The following is a 25,163-nucleotide window of genomic DNA, read 5'->3' as shown; positions in this document are numbered from 1 at the left end:
TCTCCTATAACATCACAGCTCCCAGGTCGCTTTGATCCATTTCCGTCAGTAAGCCATTAGAAACGATTCATAAATGTATTTTAAAGGCATGAAATAAATTGTTTACTGTCACACAGGAAAAGCAGAAGATAGATGGGTGAGGGCATGTTGCATGCATGGAGGAGCGAGGTGAGCATGTGTCAGGGGCTGCGTTTGTCAAGGTGACGGCTCGAAAACAAAGACTGGACGGGGCTCAACATATTAGGGTTATTGTGTCAAATTAATGATGGAGCTGCTTTGAAAGGGAGGAAGAGAAACCAAATGAGCCAGCTCAGTGCAGGGCGGTAACGACGGGTCTGTTTTGTCAGGATGTGTAGGGATCGTGTCAGCTGTAAGCCGTCTGTGCGACTGGCTGATTCTTACCAAGCCTTTGCTATGTCTTTCTCTCTTTGTGTTACCATAGTGCTTGGTTAGTATTTCCTCTCTGTTTCCATAGAGGTGCATTATAGCAGTGAGCTATGTTCTGAATTTATGAATAGTGGCTCACATTTCTTTTGAATGTTAGCTTCATTTGCCACGAATCAATACCCACCGTAGCTATCTCAGCCCATTGATTCCTTATTAAACCCTGCCATCTGCATTACTCTTAAGTAATCATAGCCAAGAATAAGGCAATGCACACTGCGTATCTGCCATGATTGTTGTTGACAGATCTACTGTCTCACCTCTTGTTTGTTCCCACGGCAATAACCCCAGGCGCCTCGTCGGGTAGCACTGACCTCCTCCCCGCTCCCGGCACGGCCACCAATTGGACAGCGTCCCTGGTGTCTGACAGCGGGAGGGACAGCGACTTGATCTTCAGGTTTGACGGTCGTCAGGCAGCCAAAATCCCAGACTGGGTGGTACCCCAGAATTTGACAGACCAGTTTACCATTGCAACATGGATGAAGCATGGGCCTAGTCCAGGGCTCAGAGCTGAAAAGGAGACCCTACTTTGTAACTCTGACAAGACTGGTGAGTCATTTGTTAACACATTTCATGGGAAAAAAAAATTTATATTTACAAATATATTTCTTGACATTTCATTTGGTTATAAGAGATGTCTGGGTAAGTTGTAGGGGGATTAGCAGAAATCGTAAATCAGAATTAAATTCAAACACCACAAATGAAGTGCACCTTGATTCTTTGGTGGATAGTGTGTTGTGTGGTCAGCTGACAGGAGAATTGTGGTCTGTGAGCAAAGGTATGAGACACTGACTGCAATACCTCAAGTGACAGTGGTGCAATAAAGACTCAGAGTCTGATAATATCTGTTTTTGTTTGATGTAAAACCATAAATCACTACTTAAATCATCCTAATATCACTCCTCTATACAATAGAGCTACACATGTATAGAATATATCTATAGGTCCTCCACAGATCTAAACAGCAACTGTTTGTGAAATTATATTTAAATAATTTAAATAAATGCTTATTTCAGTGTGATACTGTTTAATAGTGGCACATTGAACAAAACTTGCAGCTCCGTGGACAGCATGCCCTCCCTGCAGGGATTATTTTGTTGTTGTTTTTTTTAAATTCCAGTGAAAGACTATCTGCCTGCAAACTCACCTCCTTCAGAAAAGTGCTGCTGTCCCAGATTTGCGATAGCCACCTGTCAGGCTTGCTTTACCTGTCAGCTGTGAGTAGGTGAGGTGATTTGGTCCCTGGTGTCTACTCCTCTTTTTACCTCCCACAGAGATGAACCGTCATCACTACTCGCTGTATGTCCATAATTGCCGCCTGGTGTTTCTGCTGAGGAGAGACTTCACCCAGGTAGACACCTTCCGGCCGGCCGAGTTCCACTGGAAACTAGAGCAGGTGAGGCGCTAACGTTGGAATACGTGTGATAGACCAGGGAACTTGTACTCTGAGCTTATCCTCAGCTCACCTTTTTGATGAGGTATGGACCTCTCGCACAGAGAGTTATGAAGCCTCTAGCCTGGATTATACCTCTATTAATCATCCACTGGGATATTTTTTTCTTAGTTTAATCCATGGTGGTCTGTGTCTTGCGTTAAAAATAGAAGGCTCCCAGTAAGATACTGGGATTTACTGGCAGTGGCAAAAAGGTTTAAAGGGGAGTAGGAGCTGTTGGGGATTTACTAACACACATCATATTCACCCAGTGATTTGCAAACAACCATGGTTTTGTGGGTGTAACCTGTAACCAATTAGTGCTTGGCTATACTAGAAATCCCTCTATGAAAAACAAACAAAAAAACACCTAACCTTTAATTAACCCCATTTAATTTAGAGAATCCACATACTAGTTAATATCCATGTAATAGCTTAATGAATTTAGGGACTGAATAAATGTTTGGCATCTGCCCTTTCATATGATTCCTTCGAGGAATGGAACATTTCCACACATGAAAATTCCACAATTAGTTAATAATAAAAACAATAGATGTGATGGCTAGAGAAATATGAGCTTCCTCCAGGGTTGTGCGCGTGTGTGTGTGTGTGTGTGTTGCGTGAAGACAGAGGCAGCTGTCTGTTGATCATGGATGCTGTCTCGGAGTCAGACAGGTCATCTCGATTCACAAAACCCCCACGCTCACCCAGTGAGGACATTTGATTCAGGAGGCACACAGCTGAGGCTGGACATCCAGATGCAGCACCCTGGGTAATTTAATCAGACAGATCACTGGTCCTTGATTGGAGAGATAGCATGAAACAGGTCATCCATCAGTCTCCTGACAGAGCATGGTGTGCGTGAGGCTCCATCTGGAGGAATTTAGACAGAGTTTCTATTGAGTATCTGTCATGGCTATTGGTCTGTTTTTCTCACTCTACATTTTCTCCTTTTGTTTTTAATTTGTTCTGTTCTGTTTTTTTCTTTTTAAAAAAAAAGACATCTGACCAATCTGGATATCTCACAGACCTCACTGCTACAGTAGTATGGCTTCTGCTAATGACATTAACAGTGATGTTCACTGTACTTTCTCAGGCGCTGTTCAGATCAGCAAAAGTTAAAGTGGCTACGAGAAAAACTAAGCACGGCTGGAATTTTTTGCCCTCATTCCCTCTTTCTTTTCAACCAATCAAGCAGTTATAGTGTATGTAGAGTATTTGTTTATACGTTGAATCAAATAGTTTGAGAGTATTAAAAGTGTTATACTACTGTGATAATTAGATTTCTGAGCAGTACCTGAAAACTACTGGGAATACTGTAGCATCACCTTTGACTATGTTAATGTTGTTAACATGGCCAACATTATAAACATTGGTATGTTAGTACTGCCAGTTTGATTGATCGTGTTAGGATTGACATTGAGCTTTAAGGAACACTATTAATCAGCATAACTTCATTATAAGTAAAAGTAATTTGTAGCCAATGTGACGTCAACCTTTGGTTTGTGGACTAACATTTCGAAGACTTTAGATTTGATTTGGATGTCAACGTCTTTCAGAGAGAGAAACAATGTTGCAAGAGCTAATCTCTCTGAAACCTCCAGGACGCTCTGTTCATATGTACTTGTCTATCCCAAGGAAAAACATGCAGTTATTTATCATTTATTTTGTTCTCAATTTGATAGTAATTGATAAAATGATTATGATTCTCTATTAAAGGAGACTTGAAACTAGCAATCAAGACCAGAAAGTTCTTAGAAAAGTAACTACAGAGTATCAATCTAGTGAGCAGTAGGACCTTTTTCTCACAGACCTCAGTACAATGGGACTTCGTTTGGAGCTAGCAGAGCTGACTTAGTGGCCTTTTCCTCCTCCTCCTTCTTCTTCAGGTTTTGTACATTTCCATTCTGGCTTCACTTTCCAAACCTAGAGGCCAGTGTTGTGTAAGTTGACACATAACAAGGGCTTATTCACAGTTCACAAAGAATTAAATGAAGCAGATAATATTCATAGTTCACCATTTAATTAAGGTTAAGCAACATTTATGACCGCTGGGATGTGTTCCAGGCCCCGGGCAGCCCTGAACTGGATAAGCAGAACAGGATGGATGGTTTAGATGGATCTCTAAACTATTCTATTTTCATTATAATCACTTCCTATCAACAAATCCAGCTTCACATCATTGCATAATGTTACTTCTTGCTACCTCCTAAAATAAAAATATTATTTTTGCTTTTCTATATTTCTTTTAAAAGTACAAGACAAAGCAACGTGAATACATGTTTTAACACCAAATTGGTTGTTCATGTGGCTGATGTTGTTACTTTTTTTTCTTTTTTTAGATAAATATAAAAATATTCAAACTAAGAAAAATGAGCTCAGATAGGTACAGTGGTCACAAATTTGACAGAATTGACGTGTTCATCTCCGTATTTGTTTGAAAATTGTGCTCTACAAACAAAGTAAGAACAAAATGTAAATATTAGGTGCTAGTGTCACGTCAGTGGTATCTGTCTATTTAGACATATAGATTTCATTTCAACTGTCTGATATTAAGTGACAATGGAGGTAAATAGAATTTAGTTGCTTACTTGAATGTTGTAAACTCACTTTTACAAAATTCAAGTGCAACTTCTCTTCCATTAAGTGTCTTGCTGCTTTGGGCAATCGACACTGACACAGTTCACATTTTCATTCTAGCTACTTAGCGTTCAACAGTCTGCCATATGGTCAGTGAGCTTCAGCCTGGCTAAGTCCCTCTTCACAAATCCCAATTGTATTCATTATATAGTATGTATCATACATAATAGCAGCATTGCTTTGAGCTAAGCCACTAAGGTTTAGGCTGTTTATTGTTTACCAAGAAAACAGTCCTAGTTCAGTATACTGTCATTTGCTAAATGGCACTAGTCAGAGTATAGCTGAGGCTAATGTAATAGAAAAATAGCCTCACAGAGTCATTAAGGTAACGCAACCTGCATGCAGAGCGTATCCAGTTTAGAGGCCAGGAGAGAGGCAATTTTCCCTTTGATGTTCTTGCTTGTTTATGATAATTCTGCAGTCATAACATGACTCATTATAAAATGTATCATATCACACTTTTCCCCCATAGTTGTTTTAACCATATGCCACAGTTAATGAAATCCCACATGAAGGAAGTTAGTAAATTAGAAGTGAGTTTGACAGTTTTGGGGGTTGTTTTTGCTGTGGCTTAAAAAGGGTTGAGACTTATTGATTTGATTTATTTCATTAGCACGTCTCACGGTCTACTCTGGCACCACATATGCACACAATAGCTGTTAAACTTTCTCGAGCACATTTAGAGTTCTCACTCTTTCGCGCGTCCTCCCGCTCATCCTCCTCCCTCTCGTTAATAGTTGTCTCTGTGAATCCTGGGGGCATGAAAGGAAACTTTCATTAAGTCGCTATCTCCCCTCGCCTTGTCGCTATTTCCTCCTCATCTGCTAATGTCTTTAAAACAAAATGAACTTCTGAATACCTCCAACTTAGAGAACCCTCGAACAGAAGAATCCTCCTCTCCCTGCACTGGTTTATCAAAGAAGTAAGAAGTCCAATTAATTTCTCATACAATCCAATCACGCACTGCGAGCTGCTTCATAATAACCGCACCGGGGTGGTGGGGGGGAGATGGTTGCAGATATTAGTTTTACCTGCTGAAAAAATAAAGAGTGTACTATCTGTTAATAACAGGCAGCATGGTTTTATGCACATTGGCCTATTCTGTTCAGTACGCTTAAACTTTGCTCTCTGTGCTGTATGCATTGTTGGGAGATGAAGCCTGAGGTTTTCATTGAAACTTCACTGAAAGGTTTTGCAATGAACGTGTACCAAATGTGTCTTTTGTGCACACTTTCATATTCTTTAAATGCAGATCCGAATAAGAGTGTCTCAAAGAAGGAGGCTGTCAGTCTTGAAGATGTTTTCTGCATGAGCCAGTACTGAATGAAGCCCTGCAGGTGTTATAACTATGTACAAAATTGGATCGGGTGCGCACGGTCTAAAAAATAGCCTTTGGTGCTCGCAGGTGTCCGGGAAATTCACTGTATAAAAGAGTGCCTCACAGACCCAGACTCCCACTTTAGTTCTTTCACAGTGTATTAACAGCTTGTGAGGTTTTATTGTTCCATTCACCATATTCACCCGGCGCCTACTTTCCTCCTGACATTGGATGGTTTTATAATACTGCACACTGCTGCGTTGTAGTTTTGAGTCTAAACAGAGAGAATTTGACAGGGGATTTGACTGTTATCATGTTACTGGTTTCTGATTGATCAGCATCTGTAAAGACAAAAATATTTAGCACACACACACTGTGTCATCTTCAATGATTAAAATATATATATATATACACAACGACCCGTTACCTGCCATTAAATCGTAACAGAAATTGCCGATTACAAGGGTATTTCCAGTTCCTCCGCTTCCTGTTTCAAAGACAGAATTTGTGAGATATGTGAGAATGAATATGACCATATGAAGCCCAAAATGCAACGTTTTAAAGAAGCAGTCAAAGAACAAAAGCCTTCTAATTACCTCTGCCAAGGAGGCTGTGTAGGAGGTAGCATTTGCATGCATATGTGTGAATTTTTTTCTGTCAGTAAACATGATAGATCTAAATATTCTGGATGAACCTCTGCAGGGGTGTGCAGTGGGGTCAGGTTATCAATCCATTAAACTTTGGCTTACATCCATCAACTTAATGATTTATTGGTCAAAAATGGACAAAACACTTTAAAACTTACAAACTATGATTTTTGCAAGTGTGGTGTGTATTGTGAACATACAGAAAGTACTGTATTTAAAACTTTGCTGCCATTTTTTGTCTTTACAACATATAAGAAATGATTTGCGGGGATTCTAAATACTTTGGCCCTTTGACAATATTTGACCTTAAAGGAGAGGTCAAACTTTTATAAAATGTCCTTTATCTTAAAAATGATGCGTCAGATTTTTTGTTTGTATTGGCAACATGTATGAAGTGAACTAGTATATGGGGATTTTAAATATCACATTATAGTTTCCCCTAAATATCACGTCACATTTGACCTCTGACCTCATTTGACATCTTTCTTTCTTTCAAGTAGACCCCAACATGTGTTATATCTTTAAAGAAAACTATTACCTATTACCTAATCCTGCATGTCATAAATGTCATGCCTGCACTTTGCACTACAAACTGAGAGTTGGCAGTTCGTCTTGTAACCGGAAGGTTGCCGGTTCGAGCCCCGGCTCGGACAGTCTCGGTTGTTGTGTCCTTGGGCAAGACACTTCACCTGCCGCCTACTGGTGTTGCCCAGAGGGGCCGATGGCGCGATATGTCAGTCTGCTTCTGTCAGTCTGCCCCAGGGCAGCTGTGGCTACAACTGTAGCTGCCTCCACCAGTGTGTGAATGTGAGAGTGAATGAATAGTGGACTTGTAAAGCGCTTTGAGGGCCCCGAAAAGTGCTATATAAATGCAATCCATTATAATGCATATATACCGTATGCAAAATAAAATACTATTCCCTTAAAAATAAATACTGCTCAGAGAGCGAGCTTGGAGGGCTTCTTGTAATTTGAATGTTTTCAATGAGAGCAACAGATGTACAGTAGTTCTGTTTTTAGCTCTTATGGGTTAATAAAATTGCATTTCTGTAAACACCGCACAGTATTCGCCGTTTTGAATTCACACATCAAATGAGCAGCAGCAGGTAATTTCCACCAGCAGCTGCCAAATAAGCACTGACTGAGTTTCATGTTTAGTGTTGACACAACTGTATAAATTTCTGTTTTTACCATCAGTGGGGGAAGTCCTGTTGCAAATAGTCATAAAGCATTAACTGTGTGTCCACAGGCAGCGAATCTTATGAAGTTTTCAACAACAACAAAAAAAGTACTCTGAGCACACAGCTTTTTTCCCTTCTGTTCTCACAACACTCTCAGCTGAGAGCAACTTTGTCAACACTGACATTTACTTACAATCTAATATTAAAAGGAGTATTTCAACACTACAATAAACACTTAGGGTTGTGCTCTGAAAGCAGGCTCATGAGCACTTCCAATGCTAAAAACACATCAGCGAAAAAGTGTTTCATGGGCAAAAATCACCAAGAAAATAGTAAAAAATTAGTAGCTTTACATTTTGCTTTTGATACAGTTGCAAAAACCAAAGTAAAAAGCTGGGATTTTTTGATCAAGAAGAAGTCTTAAAGTGTTAGTTGACATTTTTCCATCTTGCCGCCCTCTACATGAATTGCAGACTATTTCAATGCAAAATGAATTACAATAGAGTCAATATGCTCTTTGTAGATGTGTTTTTGCCTGCAGCTAACATTAGCATTCAACCATATCATAGCCAAGATTACGGTTACAGTGTAAGTGACACAGCGAGGAGCAAAAACACATTTATTTAAATGTGGAAATAAAACACACAGGATGCAGCCAAGCTTACAGTGGAACATTACTTTCTTGCACCTTTTCATGCAGCCTCAGAAATGTTTTGTTTAAGTCAGTAATGTTCTGTAACATTAATGTTAATAAAACTTTTTAAAACCAGATTTTCACCTGCTCTGCTTTCAGTTGTCAATCAAAGAGTATTAAATTTAGCTGTCAGCGAATGGTTGTCTGTTTCTCTGTGTTGGCCCTGCGACAGACTGGTGACCTGTCCAGGGTCCTATAGTAGCTGGGATAGACTCCAACCCCTGTGCTACCCTGATAACTATAGGTGGAATCATCTTTATGTTATTTAAAGTATATATGTCATTTGTAAATTATTTCTCTAAAACCATCCAGTAGGGTGGCTGTAGCTCAGGTGGTAGAGCAGGTCATCTACTGATCGGAAGGTTGGTGGTTCGATCCCTGGCTTCCCCAGTCTGCATGCCAAATATCCTTGGGCAAGATACTAACCCCAAATTGCTCTCCGATGCATCCATCGGAGTATGAATGTGCGTGTGAATGCTTCTTAGAAAGCACTTAGAAAAATGTGCTTGTGCGAATGGGTGTGAATGGGTGAATGTACAAGTTGTGTACAGCGCTTTGAGTGCTCAGAAAGAGTAGAAAAGCGCTATATAAGAACCAGTCCATTTACCATTTACCATCCATTTGATATAAGATTTATCAGGACAATAGCCTGCTCCCTTAATACCTCAAAAACATTTTAAGCACTAATAGTTTAAAAACTTGCTTCTAATCAGTCCTCTACAGTTAAGAGACTGATTTTGAAATACAGTAAGTCTTCCTACAGCAAACTGTAAATTAGAGGGTAAGTAACAACCACATAATAACCTCATAGTATATAATGGGTCAGTACACACTGGTGCTGATGAACTTGTTCAAAATGCCGAACTGCAACCAGTTTGATAAAAAGGAAGGAAAACTGTGCTATTTACATTTTAGTAATATGTAAGTTGCACTAAAGTAACATATCAATGGGCTCCAAAATAGACAGCTCCAAGACATAGACAGCTCACACTTATTTAGCCTTATTCCTTAAGGGAATTTCCTCTATGTTTCGACTCTGGAGGTTTTTTGTTTTTGTTTACAGCTCTTGGTAAAGGAGGTGTGTTTGGCATGACCACATAAAGGTTCAGGCAATCCCAGCAAAGTATTGTAATGTATATTGTAACAGACAGCACAAACCTCCTAATGATTTAAAGTACACGATAGCTTTGTGTGTATTATTTCAAACATCTTACTAGTCTGTCCTAAACTAAATGCAACAATTGCTTGTTTATGAATCTCTAGATAGCTGGTTGACCAGCTCAAAACTTCCTTGTTTAGGCAATTGTGTGCCTCGAATAAATGCATTATGCACTCTCATATTTTTGCTAATTCTCAGTCAGAAGATAGCACCACCCGAAGGCATACTCTACTCTATCGTCATTTTACCACTGAATGGTAATAGTAAGAAGACGACAAGATAAAATGAATATCATGCAGAAACAAGTGAGGAGAATTAAGTAGCTCACAAGTGAGGGGAGAGCGGTGCTGTGTCTGCTGTACTGGTCTGTTCTGGTGGAGCTGGATCTGAGCTTGACACCGAAGCTGTTGATTTACGGGTCAGTCCACTTTACCAACCTCAGCTATGTTAGCAAGCTCTGCGTAGTCACCGAAAAGACCACATAATGGAAACAAGTCATAAAAATTAGTTTTTTAAAAGGGTGGCTAGCCTCTCTTAGTGTACAGCATGTACAGTTTGGCCATTTGGGTACAAGTCAGAGTAGAGTCAGTGCTTCTCCGAAATGAAAGGGGGAAGTTGAGGTTGTTCAGCAATCAGACAAGGATGCCTTCTGGGCACCTCTTCAGTGAAGTGCTCTCAGCATGTCCTACGGGTAGGAGGCCCTGCAGCAGAACCAGCTGGTTTCATCTTTCGGCTAGCTTGGGAAAGCCTTGGTGTTCCCCAAGATGAGCTTGTGGAGGTGGCCATGGAGAGTGTTAAGGTTCAATATTGAGGAGGGATAGAGGAGGTAATCAACTTCCATAATAACAACACTAATCCGGCCGGGTGAAGTCAAATGATGATTTTAATGACACGCGTGGGAAGACCGCCGCTGTACGCAGACAGCGCCGATCCCCGACTTACAGAGCATAAGCAGGTGTTTTATACCTTTCAGGGCTTAAATTTGCTGATGCCCCTTCAGCGTCACTCAGATACAGGTCATACATAGGTTTCAAAACCACAATGACTTAACACAGTTTAAAAATAACATTGTCTCCGTCTCCACGACAGATGCTTCCTGTCAGCCTTCTGACTTTCACTTCTCGTCTGGAAAACCAGACCCACACCCTGCAAGAAACTGTTCCTCTTTTTGCAGAGACAGCTAGAAACTATTTCTCTTTTACAGAGACAATTTTGCAGTTGCAAGCAAACATGATTAACCTCTCACCTATAAATGAGTCTATCTAATGTGTGAGTGTGTCAGCATGAAATGCACTCAGTTTCACCTCACCAGCTGAACCTTGTAACCTTTTCCACCAGACAGAAGGCCAGCACGTACACATTTAAGATTATAACAAGCATTCAAAAGCATTTAAGATTGTAGATTCAACTCAACAGTTTAGAGTGGTTATAACTGCACCTGTAATAAAGGCTAATCGGGTACCAATATGTTTAAACACCTGAATACAATATCAATGCTGTAGATTGTATTATTAATGCAATGGTAATGATGATGATTATTAACAATAGCAGTAAAATAATTTCTAATTCCTCACAAGAGGGAGATCTGTGCTTCTCTGCTTAGACTGCTGGCCTACTGACCCGGACTCGGATGGATGGATGGAATATCATGCAGTGTTGAGCAAAATTTGAAACAAGCAAATGAGACCATAAAGTCATAATGAAAATGTTTAGTGACGTGTGGATTAGAATCATTTCCTCATAGAGGTCTGTACATTAAGAATGCAGGTTTAAGGCACTTCCTATAGAAGTTTTACATGTCAGACTTCGAGGTCCTCTTCTGGTAAATATTCTGTTTTCTGTCTTTGTAAGTGTGCAATCAATGTATTAAAAGCAAACAAGTTAACCTTTACACATGTCATTGTTTCATGTTGTGACCTAAAGACACCATCCTGAACAACCACTGATAAATGGGTTCAGATTCCACATTTGGAGACACTCTGCAGAGTGTGTGAATTTCCCGTGGCTGTGTTTTTAGCCCATTAGGATTTATAAAAGGTAGAATTTTTTTTTAAGTTGAATATTAACTAGGACCACACCAGTGGTGTCTCATTACTTTCATGCTTCTGTAGAGTTTGATAATACGAACCCACATAGAGAGGTAAATGGAGGCTCTCATTTTTCAGTTAGAATAAAGAGAGCATTGTGTCCTCATTTGACAGGCTGGAGGGATTTTGGCAAGAGGAGAAAATCAATGAGAAGTCACCTCGAGCCTTTCAGCTGGCAAAAAAGAACAAGAAAAACCAACAGGGATAATTGAGATCTAAATGATGTTTCTACCAGGAGTCTAAATTGAATGTGGAAAGGACATCATTACATTCAGCTACCCAATGGAAAACACTTATTTTTTTCAGAAAGCAATCAAGCAAACACTCAGGGGGGACTTTCTCTGATTTCGCAAGTAGACAGTAATGGAAATATGAAATCAGTGACCCTTCTTGTTGTGTGGTACATATGTCATGGAGGCTAAGCCGGGGACAGAGCTTCAGCAGAGGGAAATATTTACACAGAATAGTGTGTTCTTTTACACATATAGCGACTGTTTATCAGTGCATGTGTAAAATCATTGGAAGTCTTTTCTGTCCGTCAGTCTTGCCTAACACTTGAAAACAATCTAGTACAGACATCAAACATTGTTAGAGTATATTTTACAGCAGCTTCATAAGGTGCACATTCAGTCACATTTTAATTCCTCCTCCTCATTTAAATAGCCACTGTTGAAAGGCTTTACTAAAATGTTTTCTGCAGCAGATGTTATCCTCATTAGTTTTGCTTCTTTCACAAAAAAAAGTTAAAATTTAAAGCTACAAATGCTGTGTTTTAGTCTTCAGCTGAGCATAACAGCAAATTTAAAAATTGAATGATCCGAGCCTTAAGGCAACAGTTGCATCACTGCCAGATCTTGAAAGTCCAGTCTTAAGGGTCCTAACCTCAAATGCAGTTTAAGCATTTGTTGTTTTTTGTTTTGCATTGTGCGTTTTGGTAAACGATTGTGTGTTCAGTGCATATAAAGTACGTAGAGAAAAAAGGACGAATAGGTCATTTTGTGCTCTGCATTTTTTGCCAGGGGCCTATCTCATGACTTAATTTCATCCAGAAAATGATTGCAATTCTGCATTTCCTGTTGCTGTGTACACGTAGTAGAAACAGAAACATAACTTATTAAAGTTTTTTTCCATATATTAAAACTTCAGTACATGTATTCAAATTCAGAATGCACTGATAGAATTCAGCGTTCCTCTAACAGGACTGAATAAGCTGCCTGTTATGATGGTGTCAGTGTCTCTCTAACAAATGTATTATTTTTTCAACATAACTGTGACCAATTCAAAACATATTCTGAACATAATTACTCATAAGAACTCAAAATAATGAAAAGAGGACCCTTAAGATAATGTGCTGTAGCTGCTTCACTGTTTGATTGTTAATAAAAACCTTTCTGGTTCGTTCAATGCTATTTTGAGAAACCCATGCAATTCAGAAGAACACAAGAATAGAATTATGTATCACGGATTTCCAAGGTTTTAAGATGAAATAAGATAAGATAGCCTCTATTGTTGCCATAGTTGGGAAATTCATGTTGTTACAGGAGCAGAAATGAATAATAGCCAGACTTTTGTGTAATTTCTCTAAGTGGTCTGCAAAGTTATTCTTTCTCAACCATTTTTAGAGGATTTTAGTTTTTTTGTTAAGCCACCTAACAGTGACCTGCGAATCATTATAGCTCAACAGATGATCCAGTGTTGCATCCACATATAAAAGAACACTTGGCTAAGAATCCATTTTAGATTGTATCAGTCTGTCGTAAAAACACACAGTTTGTTCCAATTTCTTTAGTTGAATCTTTGAAGAATGCTAAAGATAACACAGTTTGACTGGCTTAAAGCAATAGTTTGGAAGCAGCAGGGGTGATTCCCAAAGAGCTGTTGAGCAAAAACTTGGCAAATCTCATCATAGTGTTGAGTGTGTTCTTCAAAAATTTGAGAAAAATGGACAAAAAATGGAAGACAAAGGATAAAACAGTAGGTGGTGTATAAACTATCTAGAGCAGATGAACAGTAGCTGACAGTCATGTCCTTAAGAAATGAAGAATTACAGGGTGGGCCATTTATATGGATACACCGTAATAAAATGGGAGTGGTTGGTGATATTAAAGTCCTGTTTGTGGCACATTAGTATATGTGAGGGGGCAAACTCCTCAAGATGGGTGGTGACCATGGTGGCCATTTAGAAGTCGGCCATCTTGGATGCAACTTTTGTTTTTCAATAGGAAGAGGGCCATGTGACACATCAAACTTATTGGTAATGTCACAAGAAAAACAATGGTGTGCTTGGTTTCAACGTAACTTTATTCTTTCATGTCCTGTACTACTTTTATCGGTTTTCAGCGTTATTTTGTTATCGTTTTTATCGTTAACTCGGTTTTCCTGGGTCTTTTCACGTGTGTTATGAATATATTTTCTTTTTTTCGGTACCGGTACTAGTTTTATTTTGTTGTATTTATCCGCGACACCTTAAAGGCCGGTCCGTGAAAATATTGTCGGGCATAAACTGGTCCGTGGCGCAAAAAAGGTTGGAGACCGCTGAGTTATAGTATTCTTTCCTTTGTTAAGGTACCATCTGTGCAGTCTGCAATTCTGTTGAAGAAAGATGTTGAATCTATTTAATTACTGGAGAAAAATAATAGATTTCTGTGCGTTTGTTTTATACCCGCATTAAATTAAAATCGGTTTTGTCAGTTAAGCATCTTGAGGCAGGGGGTGGGGGAGTGGTTCCCTATTTTTTTTCTTTTTTTGCTGGGAGTTGGCCACCCTATTAGTTAGGTATATGTAATTATAAATTAGGTTGCTTTCCTATTTTTGCTAAGTACTGTTTAGAATACCAGAATAGGGAGGATGGTGTAGGTTTAAGTTTATTATAAAGGCTTATATGGCTATTCCTATAATACAATGGCGGGCCGGTCACTAGTCAAAATGCCCGGGCTGATTTTTTTGTCCCAGTCCAGCCCTGGCCTGAACTCACGAAATTCACAAGATCACATTAGATGTCAAACTGCATGAAAATCGCTGGAGTTTTAAGAGGCAGACAGCTGCACCCACACCACATGTATGCTATCGCTATTTATTGTGGTTTAACCTGTCAAGGACAAAACACACACAGAATATTCTGCATCAAGCCTCGTAATCATAGCTTTCCCAGTTTTGTTAAGCCTGGATTGACAGATTGGTGGCGTGATGGTTAGTGCTGTTGCCTCACAGCCAGAAGCACCTGGGTTCAAATCCACAATCTGGCTGGTTTGCAGTGTGTAATTAGAGTTGGGTTAATTAGCGATTTTAAATTACCCATAAATGTAAATGGTTGTTTGTCTCTATGAAATCATCAACCCCCATATTGGTTCGTTAAGCAAGCCTAACAGTAATTGCCTTGACTAAAAAAGTAGTTGTTCAAACAACAAGATTTCATTGTGTTTTCCCAAAGTTTTTAACTTGTGTAGAATGAATTAAAACAAATTTCACTCTACATACTTAAATGAATCACTTCAAGTCAATGTAAGTATAGTATGTTGATCCAACGTCATCTGATTACATTAAACCACCAAATGCCAAATGTGTTGGTTTGACATGATCAAAAATGGTTTGTTGTACTTGGTTAAATCACGTGGAAATAGGTCCCATGATTAAATTGTGTTCATCCAACAACAGATTTTTTTGAGGGTGCTTTCTCTTTTTAGTCTCTGTCCGTACTCCCACTGCAGGCTTTTCAAGGAGCTTTAAAGACAGCCTGATATTAATGAATTACAATCGTCGAGCCTAAAGTAGAAAAGTCAGTTTTTTAGCATCACTACGAGACAGGATGGTTCTAATTTCAGAGATATTGAACAAATGGAAGAAAGCAGTCCTACATAGCACTGACAACATATTCCTGAAGACTCCTGAAGAAATTAAGAGAGAGTTTTCCTAAGAGTCGTAGTCACACCAAATATTGACTTTCAAGCTTGTTAGAATTGTACAAACAGTTAAATGCTGCATATGCTGTATTTTCATGTATGTTTTTATAATTTTGTAATATAATATTTAGAAAATCTTATCAGGCAGTTGTTATTTTTTACAACTATAAACAAACATTGATATTTGCGGTAGCTGCACCTAAAACAAGAAAGATGAGTAATTGAAACACTGAAAATAAATCAAAGCAGATAATGAGAACATTTAATAGTATAGCATGAGTTTATATCAACAGCTAGTAAACAGTGAGTGCAGATGTGCACTGATTTAGCCAGGGCTTAACTGCTGTGCAAAGAGTTTTAAAAGCCTAAATCTTCTTTTATCACAACAGTTTAATATTGCATCGAAAAGGAGGCTGGCCAGTTCACCGATCCACTCTGACTCATTTCCTGTGGACCAGGTGTTCATTATTATTTATTGACCGATATGCTCTTTCCCCCCGTCTTCACAGGGAAAGTATAACTAGCTAAAGCTAACAGGCCACTGTCAGCGTGTGCACTCACATCCATGTGGCACATCAACAATTGCTGAATGTATGCTCAGTCATGGCAATAAAACGATGCTCACCACTTGGCGTGATCATCCCCCACAGTTGCCTCCTAACCGGTCCAGGCTCATTGTCAAAACAAGCCTCTCCTGAGCACAATTTGAATACCGAGCATCTGGCAATTTCAAATTGCTGATGTGCTGCCGTTGACTGCTGTCATCAGAAGCTCCTTGTTAGTAAACTGCAGGCTGTTTTGGGACCACCGTACCTGATGAGTTTATGAAATTATGTTGTTTTTTATTCTTACATCAGGAGGGGGAAAAATGTTCTTGCTTGTAAGAAAAGGGTGAACACCTGTCTCACTCAGAAAGGAGATTCTGAGCGAGACACGCATCAGTCATACATGCTGCTGTCCTCACAGGAGTAGACCTGCCATGAGGCGCATAAACCACTTACTACAGGCTCAAAGTGCAGTGCGTGCAGCTGCCTCTTATTCTGCACCAAATGAATGTGCAAATGAGGGTGGTGCAATTTTGTTCCACGAGCTGAGATCTAACAGATGAGTGAAATAAGAGGCATGGTGCATTTTTTAATTTTAATTTTAATTTTAGCCATTAAGCTGAATAATTTACAGTAACACTAGATTTTAAACTTTTAAAACAAATTACATTAGCCAAAAATCTTTACTCGTCTATTATAGGTTTTTTTTTTTAATCCTTAAACATCAAGCTCTCGGAGTGTCCCACTTAATAAAAAACAAAGATTTTTTTTTTTTTGTTGTTATTGTTAAATTTTCTGCCTTTATTTTATTTACGAGCTGACATACGTCAGTAATAATCAAAAGGAGGTCAGGGGAAAAAAAACATTTAACAACTGTCTGTCTTTTACCTTGGCTGTGCTGCTATTTTACCTTCTTTCTGGGAGACATACATACACTCACAACCAGCCAGCATCTCTCTCCTCATGGGAGGGGTCATGTTGAATGATAGATGACTCCTACTAAAGAGCTCGCTAAATTTAGAGCTCCGCTGCTCCAGTGGGCTCCGAAGAGCTTGATGGGCACACACACACACACACACACACACACACACACATTCCTGCTATCTCAAACCCATACAGACTTTTGCCTCGTACACCTTCAAACCTGATTCTTGTTTTGCCTGTTCACCTGAGACTACCTGCACAGTAGCCCACACGCACACGCTCTCCACTCCAAACACATGTTTTTATGTGTGTTTGTTGCGTCATCGTGCTCTGGGGTCAGGACTAAAATCTCACTGTTTACCAAGCTCAGGGCTAAGATCTCACAGCTTTACTCACAAATACTGTGACCGGTGTCTGGCTACACCTGGAGAGGTAAGACGGGGGCGGCAGGGGGGGCTTACATCGACCGTTACACGCGATGTGCTATGCCACTTCACCTGTAAAAATGCATCAATTGAAGCGTGCAATTCTTCTGTATGAAAAAAAAATCCTCTGAAATACAGTTGTCGCTGCAGTCTCCATTGTTTGCTCCCCACACAGCACACACTCACATTAAAGCAATGGATTTACTTGCAAACAGCAGAAAAGCTGCTCCTGGATTTTTGATATTGATTGGCAGTCATGCAGATGGACTTGTTTGTATTCAGGTGGAGGATCTTATTGACAGGATGAATCGATAGCGGCGCAAAGATGAAGGGGTAGAGACAGAGGACAGGGGAAGAATAAGGAACGATAAAATGGATAGAAAAGGTAGCGCGGCTTGAGAAAAACCTCGGGGGACAAAGATCGAAAGAGGAAAAACAGGTTAAGAAAAGATAGGAGGAGATAGAGGCAGCGAAGGAAGAAATGTCAGAATTTACCTCCCACTGCGACAGACATGCAAATATTTAGAACACTCTGAAGGGAGAAGCTGGAAGAAATGGACATTAAACAACGGGCATTACTCTGATACCTCACGCACACATGCGCACACACAACATGATGGACAGACGTGAGATCGATGCAGCGGCACAGAGTGCGAGGAGACAAAATATTCAAACTAATAACTTAATAAGTGAAATTGGAGCAGGCAGGTTTTGCCGTTGCAGTCCTCTCAGTGTGATATCATTCATTCATCACCGACGACATTATCACATTCCGCCGAGGCGTCTCTCAACCTGCACTACCACGGTCTGCTTCACAAATGAAATCAGCCTTTATTACAAACGCACTTTTCAAAAACCAGATCCATGTAGTTTTCCATCATTTTTATTTCTTTCCCAACCCGGCATCCTTCGGTAATAACGCCTCGCCTTTATGAGAGGGGTAAGTGTTGTAGGTATTAGATAGGTTGAAATGGTGCTGGAGAGGCCACTAAATGACAGAATGGAGAACCAATGGCTTTTCTTACCTGACTTACACACACACACTAACTCTGTGTACATATGCAAGTTGATACTGCTGGAGATTTCTTATCTGTGGTTTTATTAGATATAAGTTAATGTCAGGTCCCCCGGAGTCACTGGCAGGTTTGAATCAAGTGTCAAATTCTTTACAAGAAAATTGATTCTTTTTAAGTCCTTTAACCTCCTAGGACGTGGCGTCCACATATGTGGACATCACATTTTGGGTTATTTAGACAAAAATACTAAATTTTGCTCAACAAGGGCCTGATATCCACTTACGAGGACATTATACTGCCACTGTTCTATCGAAATTTTAAACAAATGTCCTCATATGTGGCTCATTTTTCTTAAAAACAAAAATCAGGTAAAAAAAAAAAAAAAAATCTGGTAATTCTTTGTTTTTACATTCATCAGGTCCCAATCAGCCCAAATATCAAAGAGAAATTAAAAATGCATGTCGTGGAAGAGTTCGAGTTTCAGGAGGTTAAGACTTCACATCCAGAAAAAGCCTTAAATCTTCTCTTAAACCAGATCTCAAGTCCTTTTTCATGAATCCGAGACATGTTTCAGTTCGACTGAGATAAATCAATTATGAAATTATTTGCCAAAAGTTCAAGTCATTTAACCAATCCAAGCTGGAAAGCTGAAACTTTACTTAAATTTATTCTCCATCCATCCATTCACTTCCGCTTATCCTTTTCAGGGTCGCGGGGGGTGCTGGAGCCTATCCCAGCTGTCATAGGGCGAGAGGCGGGGTACACCCTGGACAGGTCGCCAGTTTGTCGCAGGGCCAACATAAATTTATTCTGTTCAAGTAAAATCAGACATCATTAAAGAGAGGTTTATTCTTACATTTGAACATTTGAATGTTAGCTCTGGGTCATCTGTAGGGTCCACATATCGCCTCATGCTACCAGTAGGGACACTGACACTAGCCCAATGTGGAACTAGTGAAAGAAAGGAGGAGAAAGGAGGAGGGAAGATGTCCTCCACCTGTAAAATCCTTCATGTTCTGGGGTCGGTTTCACTCTTGCCCGTCTAGTGCATCTGTTGTTAATTTTATTAACACCAAAACAGCTGAAACTGATCAAAAAACCCCTCTGCTATTTAACAGACACTTACTCTACTCTACATACTGTGCTGTGCTTTTTTGAGCCATATACAGAGCTACGAGTCTAACAATCCTCGGTTTCTTGGCCATTTAAAATCCAGTTTGGCTAAAGCTTGTGGCTGATCACAAGGATAAAAACAAAACACACTTGGGGAAAAGTTTTGTTGTCATGATAAAAAAAGGAGGAATTTGGCCAAAATTATCAAAAGAGAACTGTGACAGCAGACACAAGGTCGGCCAAAGATGCAGACCAAGACTTGTAGCTGTGCACAAAAACAACCAAGCAATGATGCAATCAAGAATAATATCTCCACTGGTAGCTATGATAATTTCACTGCCTGTCATATCTCTGAAAACTGTGCCAGAATAATGTTTCTGGTGCGTGACGTGCAAATAAAAATCAAAGTATTTTCCATATGTACGTTTATATTTAACCAAGAAAACAAAAGTCACACGTTTGTCACTATAATGTCGTCACTGTATTTAGAGTGAAATTAAGATGATGTGTTGCTGTAATTTATATCACATTATTTACTACAAGCAAAGGTAGTCAGAAGGTAAGATAGATGTGCAAATCATAAAATCGTATGTGTCCTTGCATAAGAAGCAAGTCTGTAGGCCTTTGTATCCTTTATGTGACACTTTTATGTCCTCGCTTTGTGAATAGGTGTTTGAGTGTCAGAGAAACTGGAGACCTTTGATGTCATTTTGAGGTAAAAGGGAGCAGAAAGGCCAAATAAAAGAAAATAATAGCACAGTAAAAGCGGTTGGTCTGTGCAATTCATCATATTAATCTGCGATACACGGGTTCCCTGTATCCACTCCTACTGCAGCAAATCTCTCCCTTTACCCTTCGGCCTTTCCTCCCTCTTACTTTCTTTGTTTTTTTCCCACCAATTTGTCTTACTTTCTTGCCAAATGACTCTCAGTAAACTCTCCACCCAGACTTTCTGCCTACCCAAATAGTTTTTAAGAGGGAAAGTTTATGTGCGCTGCGTCCCTTGCCTCCGACTGGCTAAAGCACTTCCGGGATTGAGGGTGGCTGTCAGAACCTGCAGTGAAGATTTATTGTGCACATCCCACCCTGACCTTAAGTGTGGTAGGAGAAAGGGATGTGAAAAAGAGATGAATTGAAGAAGCGATAAGGACAGAGGCAGAGGAGTAAGTGAGCCTGGTAGAAAGCTGGTAAATTTAGCGTAGGAGTATCTGCCGTGTAGGTGTTATCAGTGTTTAGATAATCAAGAGGAGGCGTGTGATGGATGTAGTGTGCCCCCTCCCCTTGAGAGTGTCTCCTTCCACAACTCTGAGAAAGGTCTGTGGCACTGCTGCCTGGTTTGTACTGACAGTTTAAGCCTGTGGGAACATGTTTTCCTTTTTCTTTTTTTCTCTCCTCTTGCTGAAGCTGCTGTTGCTTCAGAGTCTCCTCTCTTTCGCGCCGTGTTACCCAGCTCTTTTCCCTCACCTAGATGTCCACATTTCACTCACACTGTGTTCTCCTCCGTGGCAGTATCCACTAATTGAGCATAGCATTACACCGGGCTCTGCAGATACCCTTGTACACAGTCCACTGGCTATCTCCTATATGGAACACCTTTTTAAGCTGCTTTAGCTTCCCCGGATTTGCTGTTTATCTGCAAGCTGCTTAACATCCCACCTGCACTGCAGCTCCTCCTTTCACGCCTTTCATTGACTTGATCAGTGTCATTGACAACCGCTCGTTTTCAACTATATTCACTGCAACATATGTACATGTGCAGTAGGCATCAAGCGACTCCAGGAGATGGTGACTCACTATGTTCACCAAACAACAAATATGGCATAATGCATACAATCGTCCTGATTTAGACCTTACAGGAAACAGCTGTGCATTTGCTTGCACGCATCGCTGTTTTACCATCAAAATTAGAAACCAGCAGGGAAAATGTAGAACAACCTAACTCTGTTAAAGATCACTCTGTCTGATAAGATGCCCCTCCCTGAGCCTGCCATTGTCAGAGGTCTCTTCCTGTTAGAAAGGCAGTTCTTATCCCCAAGGGTTTAATCATAGTGGACTGAGATTTAGGGATTTGACTGTGATAACATATTACCTTAAGATATTCAGAGATGGCTTTTGTTGTGAACTGGTATCATAAAAATAGCTTGTATAGAATATATGGACTTTATAGTACTGAACATGTGATGCAGTCTGCCCTGGATCCAAACAAACCCGTGACTGCAAATTGTTTTGCTCTAAATGAAGCCTAAAGGAGTGATTAATATGAATGGCTGTCAACCCACAGGGGGGTCCCAGCTTTCCTCCTTAACAAATCCCATTTAAATCTTAGCACATATTGTACACGAGTCCCTGCTGACAATTTTAGACTTTCCTGCGTTTCTATCTGGTCCCGTTCCAAACTTAAATCAGAGACTTTCCGTCTGATTTCAATTAGAAGTACTGTAGCAACACGCTTAACTGTCTCTGTGTGTTTGCATATCACACAGACTAAAGAATAAAAGTAGGAGATGATAAAACAGACGGGGGGGGGGAGAGACACTGAAAGTGTAGACACTCGCTAGACTTCATATCATGTATAACAGTGATATGAGAATACAATCCATCTCCATCAGTGCTAATACTAAATATAGTCTGTTTGCATCCTGTCAATATCACTTCTCTAATTCTGGATACAGATAGTGGTGATTCACAGCTGATGCTGCAGCACAGCTAAGATTTTGGCGTTCATCTGCAGAGATGCCCGAGTATCCTACCGGGGATCCACTGGGGTGAAATGAGGTAAAATCCGAGTATTCTCTGTTTGCTAAGAGACCAAAGCAAAGTGCTCCTGGGACTCTGAGAACCGGAAAATTGTATGTGGGCCAAAGTGTTTCTAAAACTAGCACTAAGAAATGATGTTTTTGTGCAATGTGTTTTTAGACAGCTAGAAAGTCAAGAGAAAAGGACCGCGTGCGCGCTGACTGACTCACGTCGTGGGGTTTAGACTGTCGGCTTTGATAGGAGTGTCCTCCCTTAATTCATCTGTCTCACACACATCTATTTTAAGTGATTCTTAATCTTCTCACAGGCACATTCAAACGGGCAGTGTATAAGTGGAGCGTAGCTGTGCACAGCGGTGGGGAAGAACTAAAATGCTCTCGTTTGATGCAGGTATTAAAGCACTCTGCAGTGATTCAGCCTCCTTTTGTTTTCCTTTCGATTATACGACGGGCTGAAACGTCCTCCCACTGGAAACATTCTCTGCTTACGCTGTTTTTTCCATTGTTATTATTCCCATCTGATTAGCTCAGTACTTCGTTCCTCATTTCCCCTGTCTTGTTTCCTGCTTTTAAATAGACTTGTTTTATTCATAAAGAATTATTAAGGAAACGTGTAAGCTAATAAGGAGCACCTCTGATAGATAATTAACAACCATCCCACAAATTAACAGCACCCCTGAGCCACTGACAATCATATTGAGTCATTTGGAGAATTGGGAACCCTCTCGATCTGTGTTTGTCTGTTCACAATTGCCACAAGCATCTAAGCATCTAAATACCTAACGCTCTCAGAGTGGCTTAACCCTTGAGGGCTTTCATGTATTTACAGTGATGTCCTTAAAAGTACATGGATCACTTCTAAACCCTTATAAAGCATGAAATATTGTCCCACACGCTAATATTTCTTCTCCTGCATTTAGACTTAGACTTAGATTTAAATTTGCTCACCCTACCTGAAGGTCTAAAATAAAAAGAGCATGTACAACTCAGTGCAGTCATGTTGCAGGCTATACAGATAACCACTGACAACTTATTTCCAGTATCACCCTGTGCCTAATTTCTCTCCCTCTATCTTTAAATGAACAACTTAAAATCACAGATCTGTTAGGAGAGTGGTGCAGAAAATTATTCTCATGACTCACGGCAAAATGAGCTGCACTGGAAGGGCTACAGTAATCATAATTAGTGGCCACAAAAAGCTCCTGAAGTACAAAAATGTAATTAAAATGCAGGCACGAAGTAGAGCATCTGTACCTAACGTTACCTCGTATTTTCAAACTTTCAGCAAAGGCAGTGTATAAAATCCAAAAAGATAAAGCCCAGCGTTTGCCTCCTAAGCCACTTAAATGTCAGAAACACTTGTCTTTGAAGGGAACCACCACTGTGAAAATCGTGTTCTGTCAGGCGTGCCTTGTATTGAGAGAACAGACGTGGCTGGTGCAATGTTAATTAAATCTGGAGATATGGCAAAAAGCAGGAAAACTGAGTGTTTAATGTTAAATTTAGGCTGATAAAACAAGTTGATGGCTTGATGGCTTGATTATGACAATGTACCAAAGTGTTTTGATTTTCCATGGTACCTCAGTTTTTTTTTCTCCATTATTCTAAAAGCTTTTTTCTTTAATGGGAAAAAACACTCAAATTGGAATTTCCAGTAACCTTTCTAAAAGTGTGCGGTAGTTAAAATAATCTTGCTGAAAAAGAAAGAACATCAGACTTCATCAGACACTATTAAAGGCAGCGCTGGTGCAGCGCTAGGTTGCAAAGTGGCTTGCAACCATGGCCAGATTAAAGCAGATTAAAAGTCTATACGGGATGGCCCTTTGGATGTGCCGATCCATCAGCTGATGCATGCTGGGTCTGAGATCGCCTGATTTGCCGGTATTGTGGGTGAGCTTGACTTCATGGCCCGCAGAACTGAAAAAAAGAGGAAATTTCTTTCGTCTTTGTCCAACCAGCTGACCATACTGCATACTGTATGCATTATATTACGACCTGTAAACCACTTAAGTACAAAGAAGTCGCCGTGTTTTAACCATTTTGCATCTCTGCATGTAGAAATCCAGCACGACATTGACACGATCAGCATGATCAGTCTTACTGAAATGGCCACGTAGCCTAACAACCTGGTGGTTATTATTGTGCTTTTGTGTGCCAATGTGTATGTGTGTCTATTTATGTGGGCAACCCATTATGAGCTCTTGGAGAGGTCATTTGGCTGTTGACTCCCAGTCTCTGCCGGGAGCGGCTGTATAATTGCTACTCTAATTAGTCACTTTTGCCAGCCGGTAATTCATAGTCACCTTCAAGTGCTTCTCCCATATACACAAACACACACACATACACACAATTTGGGGGATGCATACAGTAACATCCTGTGTACACCAAAGAGTTCCGTCGCTATCGGTCTCTTTTAATTGTTTCTTCTATTTTTGTAATTATAGGCTCTCAGACACCCGGTTTTGGATGCTTACAACAATTGACATGATAATGTTTTCCATGTTGACACGGAGCTGACGATGATTTATAGCAATTATGTGTTAGCAAACGGCACTTTGCTAATGAATCTGAAGGGTAGGGGTATTTCTGAGGCGTGACAGCTTGGCCTGCACAAGAGCCTTTGCTTTAATGGAGTCGGCATTGACTGAGGTGTGCAGGTTTCTGTGGTATGTAGAAATTTTCTGTACAAAAAAAAGAAAATTGTTTGGAGGAGATTCTTTTTCGGTTTTACTCTTTTTGTCGTGAGAGAGACAAAATACCTAATTCAACCTCAGATGTCTGTGAGTAGGCTCACAGACATCAGTAGGCTAAATATCAGATGCCTCAGGTTCTTGTCACTGCCCTTGTAGATATGAAACCATCATACTTCTGCATAACAGTCTG

General features: G+C 40.1%; 1 protein-coding gene across 1 annotated transcript in view; it reads left to right on the top strand.

The window, feature by feature from the left end:
- The window catches only part of LOC102783717 (calsyntenin-2-like), a 321,541-nt gene that overhangs the window by 243,272 nt on the left and 53,106 nt on the right, over positions 1-25,163 (top strand). Inside the window, exons 7-8 of the mRNA XM_087850771.1 lie at positions 736-993; positions 1,719-1,840. Of these exons, the coding sequence (XP_087706897.1) occupies positions 736-993; positions 1,719-1,840 (380 nt within the window). The remainder of the gene's footprint in view (positions 1-735; positions 994-1,718; positions 1,841-25,163) is intronic.

Source organism: Neolamprologus brichardi, chromosome 14 (assembly GCF_056152115.1).
Source record: "Neolamprologus brichardi isolate AB-2024 chromosome 14, ASM5615211v1, whole genome shotgun sequence".
In the NCBI taxonomy this organism is placed as follows: Eukaryota; Metazoa; Chordata; class Actinopteri; order Cichliformes; family Cichlidae; genus Neolamprologus; species Neolamprologus brichardi.
This window is presented reverse-complemented; position numbering and strand designations above follow the sequence as displayed.